We start from the raw sequence: 20191 nt of genomic DNA on the forward strand, positions 1-20191 counted from the left end.
AGGTGTTCGTTGTTTTTTTTTGTTTAATATCAAATAAAGTGAATAAAGTGAGCCAGGCCAAATCCAGGCATTTTTCAATGAAATCCGGGCTACAGGGCCGGGCTTGACTGTTCTCAAATTTTGTATTAAAAATCCGGGCAAACTCGGATAAAACCGGGCAATCTGGCAACCTTATGCATTATATTAGAATTCAAAATGCAACTAACATTTTATCAGCTTTTCACAATGCTTTTGAAATGCAACATAACTCTAAACAGAATTACAAATCCAATTTTTCTAAGCATTAAATTGGCATCACACAAGCTTACTTTAATGCTTTTTAGCAGCATTTTGCCCGCCAACGCTATAACATAAACCAATACTAATACAGAGCTTTTATAGGGTTATATCAGCAGTTAATTTCGCCAAAACTGGCTCACAGAGCTAATGTGATGCTCGGAATCAAGCTCTATAGCTGACGTTAGGGCAGAATTGGTGCTAGTTTTTAGTGCTTATGGTTACTTGGGATGGTTACATGCGCCTCGCAACAGGCCCCTCCAATTGTTGTTTCGCCCGAGATTTTTGGAAATTTTCCGTTCCACATGTACTACTGCTGACAACTTCCACCTGTTACTAGAACCCTTCAACATTGATTTTAGTAATCCTCGCAACAAGCCCTTTCATTTGAGGTTTCTGTTCACTGTTTCTAGTGGTTCTCTTTTATTTGACGTTTCATGAGAGGTTATCGAAAATCCACTATTTCATAGAGCTGTTAACTATTGCTAGTTACTACAATCCTCCAACATTCATTTACCGTTTTTCGGAAAACCGGCCGTTTTTTCCAGAAAGTCGATTTTGACCATATTTTTTCGAGATCACATCAGATCTCTACGTGTTATGCATTTAAGGTCATTTGGCATCAAAATCAACATTTTGATTTTTTTTAATATTCTTGGGTCCTCTCTTTAGTGATTTTTAAGAGCCAAAAATTCCAAGCTTTGAGCGCTTCCGGGCATCCCGAAATCAAGTCCAATTTAGCTGAAATTTCGCACATGTCAGTTTTATGAATCAAGCTACAAAATGTATATGATCGGTTTTCAAAATTCAAAAATTCAAAAATTATTTCCTGTAAAATTACGCAAATGTCCTGTAGCAAAAAGGAGCAGGACATATACCGTAATTTTACAGGTTGAAAACATGATAACGTGACACTTAATTTTTAGTGTACACCTTTTTTACAGGACATTTGCTGTAATAATAAATTAATCTTCGTTTACTTTCAAGGAAAACAATTTAAAATTACAGGTTTTGTTAATTATAGGTGATTTATTTTAAAGGGTTGCAGTTTTCAGTGACATGTAATAGTCAAAATTTTTTTCTGTGTATATTTACATTGAAATAGTAACGAAAATGTAGGCTAAAATTTATTAATATTAATTTTTTTTTGTGATGGTCCCAAAGGCCCAATTGGGTCCTTCCTCCCCCCCATACGCTTCTTTAGAAGTGGGAGGGACAGTTTATCCTATGGATAATTTTGTTTGCATTATTTTATCTAATTCTGTTCGATTTGTTTGCCGCGTATGTCCATCACCGTACAATTTTACACCTGGTATTTCGCCAGATCTTGCATATATCATATATCATATATCACTTGCATATGATCCTTTTTAGGATTAGTCATTATTTCAAATTGTCTGTTTAACGTCTTGTATTGCCAGTTTCTTGAAAGTGTTTGAACTGTCTTTGATATTTTGCGGCAGGTTATTAAACAATTTTAGACCGTGGTAGAAAACTGATCGTTTTGTCATTTCCTTTCTCGTATTCGGTAATCTGAAATTATGGGCTCTTCTCGTATTGTAGCTATGTACATCGTTGTCGTACTGCAGACCGTTCATTAAGTAAGCCGGTAGCATTCCGTTCTTTATTTTATGTATAAAAATTTAACTGTTATACGCAATTTTCTGTTTCACTGACAACCATCAATGTATGGTGTGTATCGATTACATTGTATCACTACTCGCATGATCTTATTTGGAATTCTTTGTAGGCGCTTTGTTTGTGTATCAGATGAATGCAGTAAAATTGTAGCGCAATAGTCGAAGTGTGGCATAATAACAGATTTAACGTAGATTATTTTCGACCAGAAAGTCATATATCTACTTACTCTACAAAGTACACCATATTTCACGGCAATGTTTTTGATTGTGTAGCCTATGTGAGCTATAAAATTCAATTTTTCATCGACTTGTACTCCTAGGTATTTGATTTGACGAGCCCTTTCGATCTCACAACCATCGATTAATAGCTTAGGACTTACTCCTATATTGCGATTTCCAATAATCATCCAGTTGGTTTCATCAAGATTTAGACATAATTGTCTGTGTTTAAAAAAAATCTGCAATATTTTTCAAATCAGCATTTGCTGTTTGTACGAGTTCTAACTCATTTCCACTCCAATAGGAGACGGAATCTTCTGCAAATAACTTGAGACGGCCGTGATTTAAGCACATTTTCATGTCATTGATGTACAGTATAAATAACAAGGGACCCAACACACTTCCTTGGGGAGCTCCTAGGTTATTTTCTCTGTATCGCGAGAAGGATGAACCATATTTTGTTCGTTACATTCTATTCTCCAAATAATTTTTGAACCAGCTCAAAACCGTACTATTGATGCCAATTTTTACCAACACTTCTAACAGCAGTAACCGATCAATAGTTTCGAATGCTCTCTTGAAGTCTAGAAACACAGCCACTATGTAGTTTCAGTTTTCAATATTAATCTTCCAATTTTCAAGTATCAAGTTAACTGCAGTTTCAGTTGAATGCTGCTTCCTGAATCCAGACTGTTCAGTAATCAATATGTCTTCACACTCAATAAAGCGTAAGAATTGCTGTTTTACTGCAAATTCTAGCACCTTTTCTTGAATTTCTAACATGTTTATAGTTAGGACGATAAAACGTCGCCTCTTGTGCATTTTTCTGTTTTTCAATGGGAACTACAGTAGAACACTTCCACGTTTTAGGTATTATTCCTAACTGTAGACTCGTGTTTATAACATTTCTCAACGGGTTGGCTAATCTAATACCAGTAACGAGTCCTTCAAAATTTTTAGGGAGACATTTTCGATACCATCTGTGGGTTTCATATCGTTTACTATTTCGTCAAAATCTTGACTACTTATTGTTTCGAATGTGTGAAATTCTCCACTGTTGTACATACTATGATCCACGTAGCCATTGAAGCTTTCCGGGATGCTGTTATGAATTTCCATGTCGCTATCAATACAGAAGTCATAGAACTTCTCTGCTATTTCTTTTTCGCCTTTGACTTCAACTCCGTTGAATGAGACCGAATCTGTTTGACTTCACCAACCTTTTTATTGATTTCCACAATTGTTTTCCATCAGATTTGTTTCTCTCCAGCTCATCTTGGATAGATTGGTTTTTAGCTTCTTTTATTTTTCGCGAATATTCGTTTCTCACAACTTTGTACTTATGCCAACTACTTGAACATTTTGTTCTTAAAAATTGTTTGTAAAGTTTGGGCCTACGTCTTTTAATTTCAATTAGGCTTCTGAAGTACCATTTAGTACCACGTTCAGTACCTTTTTTTACGAACAAGTGTATTAACACTATCTTTCAATAAAACATCGATACATCTTACAAACTCATTAAAGTCAGCGCATTCCAATGTTGGCAAAACTGCTTCAAGAAGCTGTCGAAAAACAAAGTTGTTAATTTGTTATACTGACTTCAATCATTCACAATCTGATGGATCTTACGTAGACCATCATTAGTACCAAATCCAACTTCAATATTTATTTTCTGATGATCTGACACCCGAAAATCAGGAACGATATTCGCGTCAGCTCTCTCTACATTTGTGAACATCAAATCTATTCTAGAACTGCTGGATACCGAGATGCGAGTGTCTTCCATAACAATTTGTCGAAAACCATATGTCTCCACGACACGTTTCAGATCCCTGCAATGTGCTTCTTTGTTGAAATTAATGTTATAATCACCACATAAGATGTTATCAATTTTGTTTACAACAGTTTGACTCAGCCAACTATTTTCCAGAATATAACCGAGCATTGCTTGCACTCGGAGAATGATAAATTCCTCCAACGACGATTTGCCTTTTCCATCATTGAGCTGGGCTACCAGAATCCAGTTCATTTCAATACCTGCATTTAATAAAATGTCGATTTAAAAAATCTTTCGTATGCACATTGATACTACCCCAGTATGTTTTGAATGCGAAAGGCAGTGAATCATGGTGTAATCAATTATGTCCAAAGTATTTGAATTCAAATCCTTCGTTAAGTGGGTTTCAACTAGTACTAATATTTTAGGCTTTAATTCTTGAGCCACTACGCAAATTTTCTCGAAGCTACTTAACAAGCCGCAAACATTTAAATATAAAATATCTGATTTTGATTGCTATTTACCGTAATCGATGTACATTTTCCCCTTAGAGGCTTTTCTATTATATATTTCGCAATCATAACTCCATGCAGGGTGGCAAATATCAACTTGCTTCTGCAAATCTAACTTCACTGTGCTATTGACAATTTATACAATTTACAAATTGTGCACTGCATACTTTTGTATCGTGACCTTCGCCGCACTTATAAAAATTCAGCTTTATGACCATAATTCCATCACTTATAACAACGCAACGTTCCCAACCAATATTTACTTTACCGCGTTTTATCAAAGCACTAAAAGTTTCCGAATCAATTTTCACAGTAGCAATCATCGGATTATGCTTCTATTTCTTATTTCTTTCAATTTGAACAACCTTTATTACAGAGTCGTCCAAGCTGTTCTGTTTTTTTTTTAAATTCGACAAACTTTCCATCAACAAATTTATCTTCTTCTGTGAATCCCACTACTTTTATCTTAGGTTTTGCTAGTTGTTTTATTCCTATAGAATATCTCTTGCCCAAAACTTTCAAAGCATGTGCCATGAAGTTCTGTGCCCTTTCCTTTGAAGCACATCTCACCAAAACTTCGATGATGATTCAATTTAACGAACTGAGGTTACTCCCAAAGAATTAAAATTATTGATTGATTTTTGCATGCAAATGACTTAATAAAAACGGTACTACAAAAAAAAAAAAACATTTAAGCTACAAAATTTTTTCAAAGCGTAATCAATCCGAAAAAAATACATCTTTTCACTAAAATTCCGTCGAAAAAATGGCAACAAAGAATTGTGTTAACAGCAAAAAATCATTAACCTTTGCCACTTTTCGGCCCGGTGGCACTGCTGGTGGACACAAACTGCGAATTCTGCGTTCGCCCATAGAACGATTGGATCGGCTGCAGCGAGGAAGAAATCTTCCTCGGTCCAATGGCATCGATGATGTCCGTATCGGGAAAAAAGATCTTGGTATTGGCCCTCGAAGGCTTCCCACTGGCCCCAGTTGAACCGGAACTTCCGGTCGATCCGTTTGTGATTCCGGTGATTGTTTGTTGCTGCTGTGGTTGACTTGTTCCGCTTCCGGTTCCGATGACCGGTTTGATGGGTCTGAGTTCGAGATCGTCCCTGATAGAGGAATAAGGTTTGAGTTCCGGATAGAACTGTTGGATTTTTTCGTACTGCTGGAAGAGCTTGGGGATTCGGGCGTTGGTCGTGGAGAGACGTTCGTTTAGGAAGGGGGAGGTCGTTGTTAAGGGGGTGGTTCCGGTTGACGATGAGGTGTAACTGGACGATCCACTGGTTCCGGTGTTGTTGGCGACTGTAGTCGTGGGAACGTTCGTGGGCACAGTACTTGACGAAGGTTTCCGGGAAAAGGGTCTTGAAGGGGCTTGGTAATTTGGATCCGGTTTGACCTGTTTGGGAGCCTTAATAGCAACTTGTTTTTCGTAAATATTTTTACCCAAATTTGAACCCGATGAACTTGGTTTCGGTTTCGGTGTTTGATTTTTCCTATTCCCGGTATTGTATTCATACTTTTTCCCATTTCCGTAGGAGTTCAAAAAGTTCAACGTCGTCGCTGGCCTCGCCGTCGTAGTTTTTGAGGAATTCTTCCCACCCTTGTTTTTGTTTTTATTATTTTTCCGCGGGGGCGTAGCCTGTTGCTGATAAACGGTAGTCAATCCCCCATACTGACCACCGCTGCTGGGCGTGAAAGTTGAATACTGCAATTGCTGCTGCTGTTTCCGGTTCGGTTTCGCGATCGAATAATAGTTTTTCGAATAGCCATTGTAGGGAATAATCGGCGGCAGAGGCACGGCTAGGGTGGAGAAAATTCGCGGCACATTCGGGGGGTCATTCGGATCCGGCGGAATGCTGGTCCCGTACAAAATCAGAGACCAACCGCGAATTAGCGAGTAACCTAGGACGCGTTCGCGAATTTAGTCAATTGGTTGGCGTTAGTAGGGAGTTAGTCCATTATTATCATTTATCCGGCACCGAGGCAGCATGCACGAGAGTACAACAATGGGAATGCAAAAGTTAAAATAGAGAGAAATTTCGAATCAAGTCCCTCATCAATGCATGGGGGGTTTATAGATTAAATCAAGCTGAAAATGGCGCTAACTAGGCGTGAATCGACGCGGCTATTGATGAATTATGGGTGATTAAACTAGTCCGTTGTGCTTTATCGAAGGCACATTGTGTAGCGTTCGCAGAGTGAATTTCGAGGGATCGGTCAGAGATGGTCAGAGCTTGTTGGATGGCGTTGATTTGGGTTTTCGGGGCTGTAAGTAATTAGGAAACCGAACGATGAAATCAGGTCCAGAGTGCCTTTTCCAAGTTGTGAATAGTGCCAAATTGAATGCCTTGCAACTAAAATTCAAGGCATGTGAATTTAAACAAAATCGATCAGATTCTCATATATTCCGCACAAAATAAAAATTAAGAAAAAGATTGTTTTTTTTTAAGTTTTAACATCTAGCTAATAAAGTTTGTTTAAAGTTTGAAGGTTTTTGATTATTCTAAGGTCTATAAAAATTAGAGATATATCAAATATTCGACCGGCCGAATATTCGGCACCGTATACCGCCGAAAAAGCGTTAAGCCGAATATTTGGCTTACCGAATATTTGAGTTAAGTCTTCTGCCGAATAGGCCGAATATTTATTTTTAATATTTATACAATAACAGACTTGTCAAATTTTTCTAATGATGTAGGACAATTTATAAAATATCCAAAAGTAATATTGAAAAAGCTACAAAATCATCAAAAACTTATGGTTTCAGTAAAACATCCCAGGTGTATCCGTATATATTTCAGGAGAATGCTGATAAGTATCGCTTTTATCCATGGCCCGCGACTGTCTTTTTGTGGCCCGCAAAGCTATTTGTGAAATTAACATGATGTAAAAACTGAATGTTGTTCTAGTTTAACTTCATTGGAAAAAAATACCTACATTTTCATCAAATTCATTCGAAATTAAAGTCGGAGAAATTTTATTGATTTGATATAATGTAACTCAAAAAATTTGTTACCGTCACTGAATAAAGGATTGATTACAATTTCAATCAAAAAATTTAAGTTCTCTATATTGTACAAAACTTGACAAATGACTATGTTTTATTAACTTATTTTAGAAGATTTTGGCATCCTGAATACAAATCAGTCGTCAGATTTTATCTATAACCTCTAGATTTCTTGATATAACGTGTTAAAATTTTGAAATTGATCTGTTTCAAGAAAAATCGATTTTTGATAACTAATAAACGAATTAATAAACCTTCGTAAAAAATGAAAAATGATTATGAATTTGTTTATCATCCTTTATTGAATCACGAATTCAGTCTATCTTGCATAGCTATTCGTTTCAGAGATATGCTTAAAAAATTAAAACCTACAATTTTTGGAACATGGAATAGATCAGATTACAACTAGGTGATTAGCCAATCGCTGCCTCCTTACCCATTGTTGCAGAGAATGACTTAAATTGTCAATATTTCAGCTGTTTTTCAACTTTTCCCAATAATAATACTGAATCACGTTAATTGGACTGTTTACTGATGAAATAAGGCTTTTAACGAAATTTTCTGCTGATAAATATGCATCTAACTACAGTTTTAATTTTTCTTGTTTTTTTCTTGTTTTTTTGCGTGATTTTTGTGTTAATTGTTAAACAAAACCTTAAGATTCCTTCTACGGCAAATAAAGTGTAAAGCCTCAGATAACAATTATTTTTCGTATCAAAACATTTTTGGAATCGTTTTCTTTTTACGAAACGTGTGATGAACAATTAAATTAAATTTTAGTGTTTTCGATTGCTTATTTGAAAGCTGTTTAACCGTAGGATGAAAGTAAAAAATAGCAATTCACTACTTTGCAAAGCCATTTGTTGATTTATATAACCTTTGCAAAAACATGTCATGAAATTATTGAAAGCTCCAGCAAGCAAAGCTTGCAATTTGACAATACTTTTCAATACTTTACCGATTTTTTATTTTAAAATGGTTATAATTTTTTTGGGAAAATCTTTGCTTCTTCTCATGTTGGCAAAAAAATGAAGCTTAAAAATAGGTTAAATCAATTATATGATCAAAGATAAACTTAATTTCAAGCTCATTCGAGTTTCCTGGATGGTTTCATATCCGAAATTTTTTCTTGCATACCAATCTCCATTCAAAATTGAACACGTTCATCGATTACATGCAACTTAAATAAAAACGCGGATTGTCTTTTAATATGACATGTTTTTTTTGCGAAATAAGTGGATATTTACATTTAACTATTATTTTTAGTAATTTCTGTGCTCTTATAAACTGTTTTCCACTCAAAATTCTCATATTTAATCCACTCAAAATGTTGATTTTCAATAATTCAATCTTTATTCAAAGACACTCTACATTTCCATAAATATATTTTATCTAACTTCAAATATAAAAATTGAAGTTTTTTGAAGTTTTATTAAATGCATTGAAAAAAAATCTATTAAATGTTTAAAAAAGTCGGGCAACTTGCAATGTTTGAAAAGTGTCAAAATTACTTGAACTGCTTTGACTTTGAGGGACTACTTTTTTATCAGATTTATTTTGAAGTTCTTTTTTTAATTTTGGGTCCGAATTTTCCCATTGTGCAGAGGTTTTTTTTCTTTTTTCTTTTTGCTGGGATTTTCCATAGGTTTATATGGAAGACCCCCTCAAAAGCGGCCGTCTCCAAAATAGATTTCATTTCAACTAAAAGTTCTCATAATAAGCTTCCGTAACAACTATCAGCCTTTTTGTCCACATGGTGGTTGAGCCTTAAGAAGGTTTTTAAAATGTGCAACCATGGGAAAAATTCGGACAACATTAGACACGACATAAAATTTGGCTGTGCACAGACAGCTGTTTTAAATGATTTTTTTAATTTTTATTTCACTTTTTTCAAACACTTCAAACTTTGGATCTTGCTGACCAATCCTGTATGAGTGCAATCGAGTGAATTCGGTTGAAATTACTAAAATACAGTATAATAATCAAAACCATGTGCTTAGCTGTGCAACGATTGGCAAATCACCCTTTCTAACATCAATCAAGAAAGTCTTTAAGTATTTGATATTGAAAATTTTAACTCATTCAACTACTTTGTTACAGACTGTGACCCGATTTGACTCATGCTTAAAAATATCAAAAATTCAAATTGGTTTAAATCTTTTTTGGAATTTTGTCTAATTTACCGTATTTTTGCTGAATACAAAAAGAACGACTGTAACTTTTTTCTCAGAAGACAAAATTATACGCGGTCTTCTGAAAAGTTGTTCATTGACTTAAAACCTTTGTTTTCAAAATCTTTGAAATGTTCTACAGTTTGCCAAAAAAGTGTACAAATCAATTTTATGATTTTTTTCTTATTTTCAAGAGCTATCTGGAAAACAAGAGCTCCCATATCAATTAGAATTAGCTCTTAAAGTCTTTGCACATCGGAAAATGTAAATTTTGTTATCTTGTGTCATCTGTACTGTCCATCACAGATTCGGCAATTTTTACCGATTTTACCGTTTTTGGTTATTTGAAACTATTGGCTTTTGCAGTGGTCTTCCCGGTTGTTTGAGCGTTGTGAGCCTTCGAGCACATTCTACCTTTAATTTTGAGGAGTTTGGAAAGCCTCAGGAAAACAGATCATATCAAACTTTAAAAAACCTGCGAACCACATTCACATAATTATCATAATTTGTTTTCAAAAGTTTCTTCTACTATTCGTGGAAAAAATTTCGCTTTGAAAACATCTAGCATCCATCAAAATTTTACAAAATTTGCTCAATATTCAGTAACTCGAAACTCTAGTATGTAAGTATATCAAATTTGTTATTTTTTGCTCAACTTCAATATTTAAAGGTATAATTATGAAAACGAAACCAAAATGAAATAGCTTAGCATTTGGCAAGATTTCAACAAGATCCGGTTTGGTTTTGGCAAACCTCTCAGAAGGACGATTTATTGAAAAATTTATTTTTCTAAGGAAATTGTTTTTTTTCCATAAACTTTTTCATTTAACAATGGTTCAATGATTACAAATAACCAAATGCATTTTCATTCTGTTTATAGATGACTTTCTCGATAGACACATAAAATCAAAATTTGATTTTATGAAAAGTTCCTCTGAAATATGTTTTTTTCCGTGTGCAAATGAACAAATATAAATTTTTAGATTCAACTCGAAAGAGTTCAGGTGGTCCGTACTTATAAGTACATTTAGTAAATAATCTTTGAAATGCCGAGAGCTTATGAACGATACAATTTTTCAACAATTCCATCCCATGGTATGTTTTTTATTTTAATTCGAAACACCTACAAATTTTTCCAATGAGACCGGTGAACTTAAAAACTTAAAAACCGCCATACTCACTGTAGTGAGCATCAATCAGTGATGCCAGGCGGTTTTGTCAAAACTATGTCGGGACACTATGAAAATAATCAGGATTTTTCAGGACTCCACTAATTCTGCTTAGATTGCATAAATAAAGGCGAAACAAAGGTGCTATATCAGGAGCCGAGCAGAATCTTGACTGGCCTGTAGTTTATATGGAAAAAATACCATTTAATATTTTATTACAGGTCTGTTCGATTTCCTGATAAATTAATTGTTAATTCAATTTAAAAAATATATTTTTTGAGTATCTTATGAAGACCATTTTTCAAAAATCAGGACAATTCAGGACAAATTAAAAATCAGGAGGGTCTCTTGAAAATCAGAACAAATCCTGAAAAATCAGGATACCTGGCACCTCTGCAGGGATGCCAGGTGGTTTTTTTTTCAAAATTCTGGACACCATGATGAAAAAAAACTGGATTTTTCAGGACACCACTTATTCTACTTAAATTGCATAAATAAAGACGAAATAAAGGTACTGTACACGCCTTAATTTATACAAAAAAGGCGAGAAGAAGAAGACAATTCAAGACAATTTAAAAAAATCAGGGCGGTCTCTCGACAATTAGGAGAAATACTGTTTTATCAGAACATCTGGCACCTCTAGCCGATATGCCAGGCGTTACTTGAAAAAAAATTCTGGCGACAAATGAAGTCATTGTGTTTTTTCATTGAGAGTTTTGGTCCATAAAGAAAATTCAGTTTATTCTGACCTGGAACACTTGTTAAAGTTCTAACTTTTATTGTTTAAGAGACTGCGCAAATATTATATTATATTCCTCCGATGCCTGTTGGAAACATCTGGCATCTCTGGCCTCACAAAATTAATTTTCCTGTTTGTGACTTTCATGCAGGATGAGAAAACGTCAACATTCAAGACAGTTATTTTTTTTGTGATGCTAACGATCAGATTTATTAACATCACAGTGAAATTCAAAAATCGAAAATCTCATGAGATTTCGCAACCTTGGATGGGGGTGTAATAGCAGACAAAGGCTCGATATCTGAATACAATATTTAAGCACGAAATCAGATTTGAGGACGAAAATCCTTGTTTGAACATTTTTGAATACTATAAACCTAGGTTATTCGGTATAATATTGAAAATAGAATCCAAGCTTCAAAACTCAAAATAAACTCTTAAACTTTTACTTTTATTACTCAGCATTCTTATTGGTAATCGTAAAATCTGAACTTTCCATAAATCGTGCCAAAAAAAAATCGAAACTGTTATCACAATTTACTGGACAAAAACAACTGTAGGACACATTTGTTTGGAATTAATTTTACATCGATACCATAAGGTTTCATTAACCGATGCGGGATAGATAATGATTGCGTTTGCAAATTACATAGTAAAGGATGTTGATTAAACAACATTGATCGGTCCTCGGAAACCAACTCGTGGAGCTGATTGAGCACAGTAGGACGTGAATTCTTCGAGGCATTTTGATATCGATTTCAATGACAGAAGCCACTTGGCACAATCACCGAGTCCCGATTAATGAGTTTCTATGGATGAATTGAAATTATCTGCCCCTCAACAACAGTTAGTTTTTGTAACTTTGATTTAAATAATTTCTACACACTACGTTTGGTTTTCAAATTTTTTTCATTTCAGTAGTTATCTAAATTATTCAAAAGGCTTCATTTGGTACTGATTTCCGGTCGGGCTTTCAGGAACTGAAATGGGAACGGTTTAAATTCTAGGACCCTTCATTATGCTGCCGCTCGCTTACAGGAACGATGCCAATTACTAAATCAATTAGAGGAACGGATCAATTGGGGCGTACATTTCACTTTCGCGAGCACCCTCCAGATGTTAACGATCCACGAGGAGACGTAATTTGCATATAATTGTTTGTAAATCAGGACCGTCCGTTTGATGTCGGGATTGTTAGTGGGAGGGTAGAGAATTGGTTCAATGTTACAGAAATTAAAGTGAGTTGAAAGTTGTATCCAATATGCCATTGTTTTAGAAGAGCTCACAAAACTTTTCAGAATTATATGCATGAACCAGATTAAAAATGCAAAAAAGAAAATAAAAATAAATAATCGAAGGACAAAAATGACAGAAATAACAAAAATGACAAAAATGACAAAAATGTCAAAAATGACAAAAATGTCAAAAATGACAAAAATGACAAAAATGACAAAAATGACAAAAATGACAAAAATGACAAAAATGACAAAAATGACAAAAATGACAAAAATGACAAAAATGACAAAAATGACAAAAATGACAAAAATGACAAAAATGACAAAAATGACAAAAATGACAAAAATGACAAAAATGACAAAAATGACAAAAATGACAAAAATGACAAAAATGACAAAAATGACAAAAATGACAAAAATGACAAAAATGACAAAAATGACAAAAATGACAAAAATGACAAAAATGACAAAAATGACAAAAATAACAAAAATAACAAAAATGACATAAATGACATAAACGATAAAAATGATAAAAATGATAAAAATAACAAAAATGACAAAAATGATAAAAATGACAAATATGACAAAAATGACAAAAATGACAAAAATGACAAAAATGACAAAAATGACAAAAATGACAAAAATGACAAAAATGACAAAAATGACAAAAATGACAAAAATGACAAAAATGACAAAAATGACAAAAATGACAAAAATGACAAAAATGACAAAAATGACAAAAATGACAAAAATGACAAAAATGACAAAAATGACCAAAAAGACAAAGATGATAAAAATAACAAAAATGACAAAAATGACATAAAAAAATACAAAAATTACAAAAATGACAAAATGTCATTTTTGTCATACTTGTCATTGTTGTCAAGTTGTCATTTTTGTCATTTTTGTCATTTTTATCATTTTTATCATTTATGTCATTTTTGTTATTTTTGTTATTTTTGTCATTTTTGTAATTTTTGTCATTTTTGTCATTTTTGTCATTTTTGTCATTTTTGTCATTTTTGTAATTTTTTTCCTTTTTGTCATTTTTGTCATTTTTGTCATTTTTGTCATTTTTGTCATTTTTGTCATTTTTGTCATTTATGTCATTTTTGTCATTTTTGTCACTTTTGTCATTTTTGTCATTTTTATCATTTTTATCATTTTTATCATTTCTATCATTTATGTCATTTTTGTCATTTTTGTTATTTTTGTCATTTTTGTAATTTTTTTAATTTTTGTCATTTTTGTCATTTTTGTCATTTTTGTCATTTTTGTCATTTTTGTCATTTTTGTCATTTTTGTCATTTTTGTCATTTTTGTCATTTTTGTCATTTTTGTCATTTTTGTCATTTTTGTCATTTTTGTCATTTTTGTCATTTTTGTCATTTTTGTCATTTTTGTCATTTTTGTCATTTTTGTCATTTTTGTCATGTTTGTCATTTTTGTCATTTTTGTCATTTTTGTCATTTTTGTCATTTTTGTCATTTTTGTCATTTTTGTCATTTTTGTCATGTTGGTCATTTTTGTCATTTTTGTCATTTTTGTCATTTTTGTCATTTTTGTCATTTTTGTCATTTTTGTCATTTTTGTCATTTTTGTCATTTTTGTCACTTTTGTCATTTTTGTCATTTTTGTCAGTTTTGTCATTTTTGTCATTTTTGTCATTTTTGTCATTTTTGTCATTTTTGTCATTTTTGTCATTTTTGTCATTTTTGTCATTTTTGTCATTTTTGTCATTTTTGTCATTTTTGTCATTTTTGTCATTTTTGTCATTTTTGTCATTTTTGTCATTTTTGTCATTTTTGTCATTTTTGTCATTTTTGTCATTTTTGTCATTTTTGTCATTTTTGTCATTTTTGTCATTTTTGTCATTTTTGTCATTTTTGTCATTTTTGTCATTTTTGTCATTTTTGTCATTTTTGTCATTTTTGTCATTTTTGTCATTTTTGTCATTTTTGTCATTTTTGTCATTTTTGTCATTTTTGTCATTTTTGTCATTTTTGTCATTTTTGTCATTTTTGTCATTTTTGTCATTTTTGTCATTTTTGTCATTTTTGGAATTTTTGTCATTTATGTATTTTTTGTTTTAGATGTCATTTATGCTTTTATTGCCATTTGTGTCATTTTTGTGCCATTTTTGTGCCATTTTGGTGTCATTTTTTTGTCATTTTTGTGTTATTTTTGTGTTATTTTTGTTTCATTTTTGAGTCATTTTTGTGTCATTTTTGTGCCATTTTTGCGTCATTTTTGCGTCATTTTTATGTCATTTTTGTGTCATTTTTTGTCATTTTTCTTATTTTTGTAATTTTTTGGCATTCAAGGGTTATTTTTGTGCCATTTTTGTCGTTTTTGGGTCATTTATGTCATTTTTGTGTCACCTTTTTTGTCGTTTTTGTGTCGTTTTTGTGTCATTTGTGTTTCATTTTTATGTTATTTTTGTGCCATCTTAGTTCCATATTTGTGTCATTTTTGGGTCATTTGTTGTCATTTTGGTTATTTTTGTCATTTCTGTGTCATTTTTGTGTCATATTTGTATCGTTTTTGTGTTTTTGTGTCATCGTTTTGTCATTTTTGTGTCCTTTTTGTATCATTTTTTTGTCATTTTACTTATTTTGGTCATTTTTGTGTCATTTTAGAGTTATTTTTGTGTCATTTTATCATTTTTTGGGTCATTTATGTCATTTTTGTGTCACTTTTATGTTATTCTTGTGTCATTTTGGTGTAATTTTTGTGTCTTTTTTATCATTTTCGTGTCATTTTTGTGTGATTCTTGTTTCATTTTGGTGTCATTTTTGTTTCATTTTGGTGTCATTATTGTGTCATTTTTGTGTCATAATTGTGCCATTTTTGTGTCTTTTTGTCATTTGTGTCATTTTTGGGTAATTGTTGTCATTTGTGTGTCATATTTGTGTCATTTATGTATGTATGTCATTATTGTTACTTTTGTACATTTCTTTAAAAAAAAATCCATTTGTCAGAATAAAAACTGTAAAAACTGAGCTGAAATTGATCACAGGTCTGTTTTCCCTGGCAAATATTTTGAATGCGGAATAATTTCAATACTTCTTCATGTCTAGGTATGAACATTTATTTTAATAAAATACTTCCATTTCCCTAATTAAAAATAAACATTCTGTGGTAATTATCTAGACAATGATAAACAAACCTCAAAGGCAGACTTTTTCTCTCTCCCCTGAAGCTGCAGATGAGGGACCTTGTGCTGCGGATTATCACAACTCGGGTGACAGATAGCCGGCTAAACGGTTATCATCATCTTTCCTGCTTTCGCAAAACACTTCGTAGGAAATTTCATTACACACAGTTATTGCTCTGTACCACGAATGAATGCAAGAAGACCCTGGTTCGGTTTGCTGATGAATAGGAGATGAATGAAAATTTTTCTTAGAAAATTCTTTTAACAATGGGGTGTATGAAAGTTATAAAAAAAATAAAACAAAAAATTTAAACTTAAAACGTTGATCAAAGCTTCAAAGAATTTTTATCGACCAACAAAAGAAATAAAAAATGAGAAACATCCTACTCTGGCCAGGAAAATTTATCCTGTCCTTTGTTAGAACTTAATCGAAACCATTACTCTGGCTGGCTGGCCTGGGCCTTTGGAAAACTCCGACGGATATACCTCACAAGCTCTGACCATCTCTGACCGGGTCTGTTAGTCTCTTGCCCTTTCCGGGTCAAGATAACGAACGCATCCGGAACGCGCCATCGTCGTTGCCTAGCGTCGTGCGACACGCCATCATCGCTTAAGCAACCGATTACTATCATACGCCATCACAATACCAAGGTTTTAAGTTTTTTTTTTCTTCCTTGTTTTTATTAGGAAGCACCATCACCCAAGCTATTGGTTTAGTAGAAGAAAAGCATACAACACAACATGAAGTTAAGGGAAAAAATCCCTAGGAAAATTATTCCGATGGACAGTCCGAGAATGAAATGAGAAGCAAGAAAAAAAAGTGAACCGATCCATTTCGTTACGGAAAATGAGTTTCCATCAATCTTTGGCTCAGCGATTTTTTTCTCGCAGCTGCTGGCTCCTCCCTTTGGAAGGACGGAATTTTTTCCCTAGGATTTTTTTCCCTGTTGGTCCTCCATCATAATTCCTTTTCCTTGGTTTTTCATAGCGCCTGAAGTTAGCTTACCTAGTAGTCGGCCCTCGTTGTGGATCTCCAGCTGCCAGGTTCCGTGGGGTGCTTCGCCCCATGTGTGCACCGACATGAATGGCCACTGGTTGAAACCGGAACGGGACAGATCGTGGGGTCTGCAAAGGACAAAAGGAAAGAATGAAAGAAAAAAAATGAAACCGAAACATGAAGCAAAAAATATGTAAATGAAAGCGACGACGCTGACTCCTGAGAGTTGGGAAGCCTGTTGAGAAGTGTTGAGCCGATTTTTTTCGACCATCGTTTTTCAGCACCTTGAAACGGTTCGAGAGGTTGAAGCTTTTTTGCCTTTTGTGATTTGCACATGTTGTTTTACTGGCGTTTTTTGGCAATTTACATGCAGCTTTACATCGAAGGATGTTGTTAAAGGTGTCTTTTCGTTGTTTGGCTCAATACATTTTTATTTGTTTGTCTGCTTTATTTTAACTCAAAGACATGTCTCATAAGCAATTGTCAGTGTGTTTGAAAAATTACGGAAAACCCTGAATAATCTCAATATATATTAAAATCCTCAAATTTAGCCCGAACTGTAAAGTTTTTTTTTGGAAACGCAGGTTTCAGTGGTGGAATAGAGTTATCTTTTTTTTCAGGGATTTTCATCCTATTGGATGATCTATTCCAGGGCCTGAATTATCTTTATTCAGGTTTGATCGTCCAGTCCTTAAACAACCACCCATTACATTGGCGATAGCTATTTGTCACTTTCCACTTCTCATATTCCCTAACCCAGAAGTTTCTCTTTGAAAGACATATGCAACGGACTCCGGCTTCCCTAATGGCATTCATTGGATAGAATGACCCAAGGTTGCCCAAATTTGCTTTTGATGAGGTGGAAGGTTGGCAGGTCGCCTGACTAAAGCAGGGCACAGTCGACCTTTTACTTCCCTAGCTACTCGTTGTAACCAACAGTTCGGCTATGCAGAAACCCCCCAAACAACGCCTCAGGGTCGGCTAAAGCTAACGCGAACAATGCCCAAGAAAACACTTTAACTTCACTGTCAACGAACTAGCTGCATTATACCACGATGTAACAGACCAGAAGGTGGCGGCTTGACGAGTGAAACTTCCGCGTTGAATCAGATCTCAATACCAATTTCTAGAGTTGACCTTGGGATCTATGCGCTCCAGATGTAGGACAAGCGGGGACGACAGGCTTCGTAAAGTTTGAAGCATAAACTTCGGGGTCCTGGGAACATGATGGGGAATTTTTATGGTGGTTATTAGAGTGAAGGTCTACGCTGGCTTTGACAGACTCACGGAGTCTTAACTACTGTTCTAGACTTTGCTTCCTGACCACTTGAACTTCTTTGGTCTGCGAAGTAGTTCCACCTCTTCGTGGTGCAGAGTGGAAACGTGTCTGCAGACTCGTCAGATGTAGGCGTACGGCCAAGAGAACTACACATCATACTTGGTTCTGTCAAGCTTCGATGACAGCCTGCGTACCGAGTGTGGCACAAACGTGGTGCGACTGGGTTCCTTGGTACCAGTGATCAGCCGCTATAGGGAGGGGTCGTCAGGCGTATCGGGCAGTCGCGACCCCGTAATGCGGGACGACCAAGTGTTCGAGCGCGTGTAGATCGGTCTGCTTTTTGGGGAGGTTCCTGGCCCCGATTCGCGGATATGATATCCCGATCAGGAGAGAAAAACTAAATTATATCAAGATGAGATATTTTGATACTAATTTTTTCCTATCTAAATGAGTTATTATTTAGTACTCGTAGGATGTTAAAATAACTTCAATTATATCAAAAAATCTATGCGGTCATAGCTAAATTATATCAATTTTAGATATGCTCCTTTCAAGATTATATCTCGTTCAGATAGCATAGTTTGATATTGGGCAGAACAAAACCCATCAAAATTATAACTTATCAAGATATGAGTGCTACGAGAAAATTTTCTAGTGGGATGTCAATAAACCACATTGTTTGCTAAAACCATGCTCCATTTTTAGATTCCATAAAATTGGATTCAATTTTATGGATCTGTTAAGCGAAACTCATTAATGTACGGTTTGGACCGTTGACTTCGATGTCCGTGTTTTAGAAAAAGTGGTACGTATATCAAAATAAGATATAATCATTTTATTTTACGACAATCCGAAAAAAATCTTTATGATTGAAAATGAGCTCAACCCCATTCAAGTCTGTCAATCAGAATAAGATATAATTCGGATTGGAGAAACTTAAAATCGAAAATTTGGAGTACTGAATTATAACTGAATCAGATGTAAATATCTTGGTGAGATATGTTTGAGTTATTATTTTGATATGCTCTCCTGATCGGGATACTCACGACGGGCAGAAGGCCTTGTATCGTAAACATGCGGTATGGCGTCCAGAGGTTGGGCCTCAGACTGAGTCTCAAAGAGTTGAGACGGAGAACACTTTAAGTGATGGGTGTATTTCCAGACTCTAGGAGAGGCGAGTTGTCCTCGTCTCGAATTGGGTTAAGAGATGCAATGAAAGAGGGCCCTCAAGACACGAGGAGAGGTGAGTTGTTCTCGTCTTGAATTGGGTCGAGAAGGCGGAGTGTAAGGGGGTCTCGAATCACGAAGAGAGGCGCCGGATCTATCGCCTCAAATTATGACAAATAGCCGAATGTGGGCCTCGAGTCACGAGAAGCGGCAAACGGTGTCATATCCCGTGAGTCGCGAATCGTGATAATGGAAGCGGAAAGCTTTGTTGGAGAAGCGCGTATAAATGAGTATTGCGCTGCCGTGGAGCGCTTTGCGCGGGTATGGTCTCCCATCGCAGGTACAGCTCCGTTGCAGGTCCGGATGGGAATTAATGTCAGAGGCTAGACTTTATGGTGTAGGGGTACTTGGAATGCAATCCGTAAAAAGGATTTACCATCTGGGTGATCAACTAAAAAAAAAGACCACTTGATCTTAACGTCCTCAACAAAAGTTGATCTGTTGACTTCAGCAACAGCGAACCAGAATGAGCTGTCTCAATGCGGATATTAAATTCGCAGCCGCGTATGGTAACCCGTGACGTCATCCCTATTTCGCCCCATCATGTTCCACCATATGCTATCTTGCAGGTCCCAATGGTAGCAGCCATCTGTTGGTGAAGTTCCAAACTTCTCTGGTAGATAGTTGAGTTGGGTGTGGGTTGGCGTAGAGGTTGAAGCAGGAGGATCACTAACGGCAAACCAAAGCACTTTCTTGGAGCTGAAAACTACTATACATCTTACATCGTGGGACTCATAATGAATACAAACAACAACAAAACAACAGAAGGAACGTGGAGAC

At 34.8% G+C, this 20191-nt stretch overlaps 1 protein-coding gene across 1 annotated transcript in view; it reads right to left on the reverse strand.

Moving 5' to 3' along the window:
- LOC129753809 (furin-like protease 1, isoforms 1/1-X/2) overlaps positions 1-20191 on the reverse strand; it is an 83675-nt gene that overhangs the window by 10774 nt on the left and 52710 nt on the right. Inside the window, exons 10-11 of the mRNA XM_055749658.1 lie at positions 16915-17033; positions 5232-6332 (exon numbers count right to left, since the gene is read on the reverse strand). Of these exons, the coding sequence (XP_055605633.1) occupies positions 5232-6332; positions 16915-17033 (1220 nt within the window). The remainder of the gene's footprint in view (positions 1-5231; positions 6333-16914; positions 17034-20191) is intronic.

This window comes from Uranotaenia lowii, chromosome 3, assembly GCF_029784155.1.
Source record: "Uranotaenia lowii strain MFRU-FL chromosome 3, ASM2978415v1, whole genome shotgun sequence".
NCBI lineage: Eukaryota > Metazoa > Arthropoda > Insecta > Diptera > Culicidae > Uranotaenia > Uranotaenia lowii.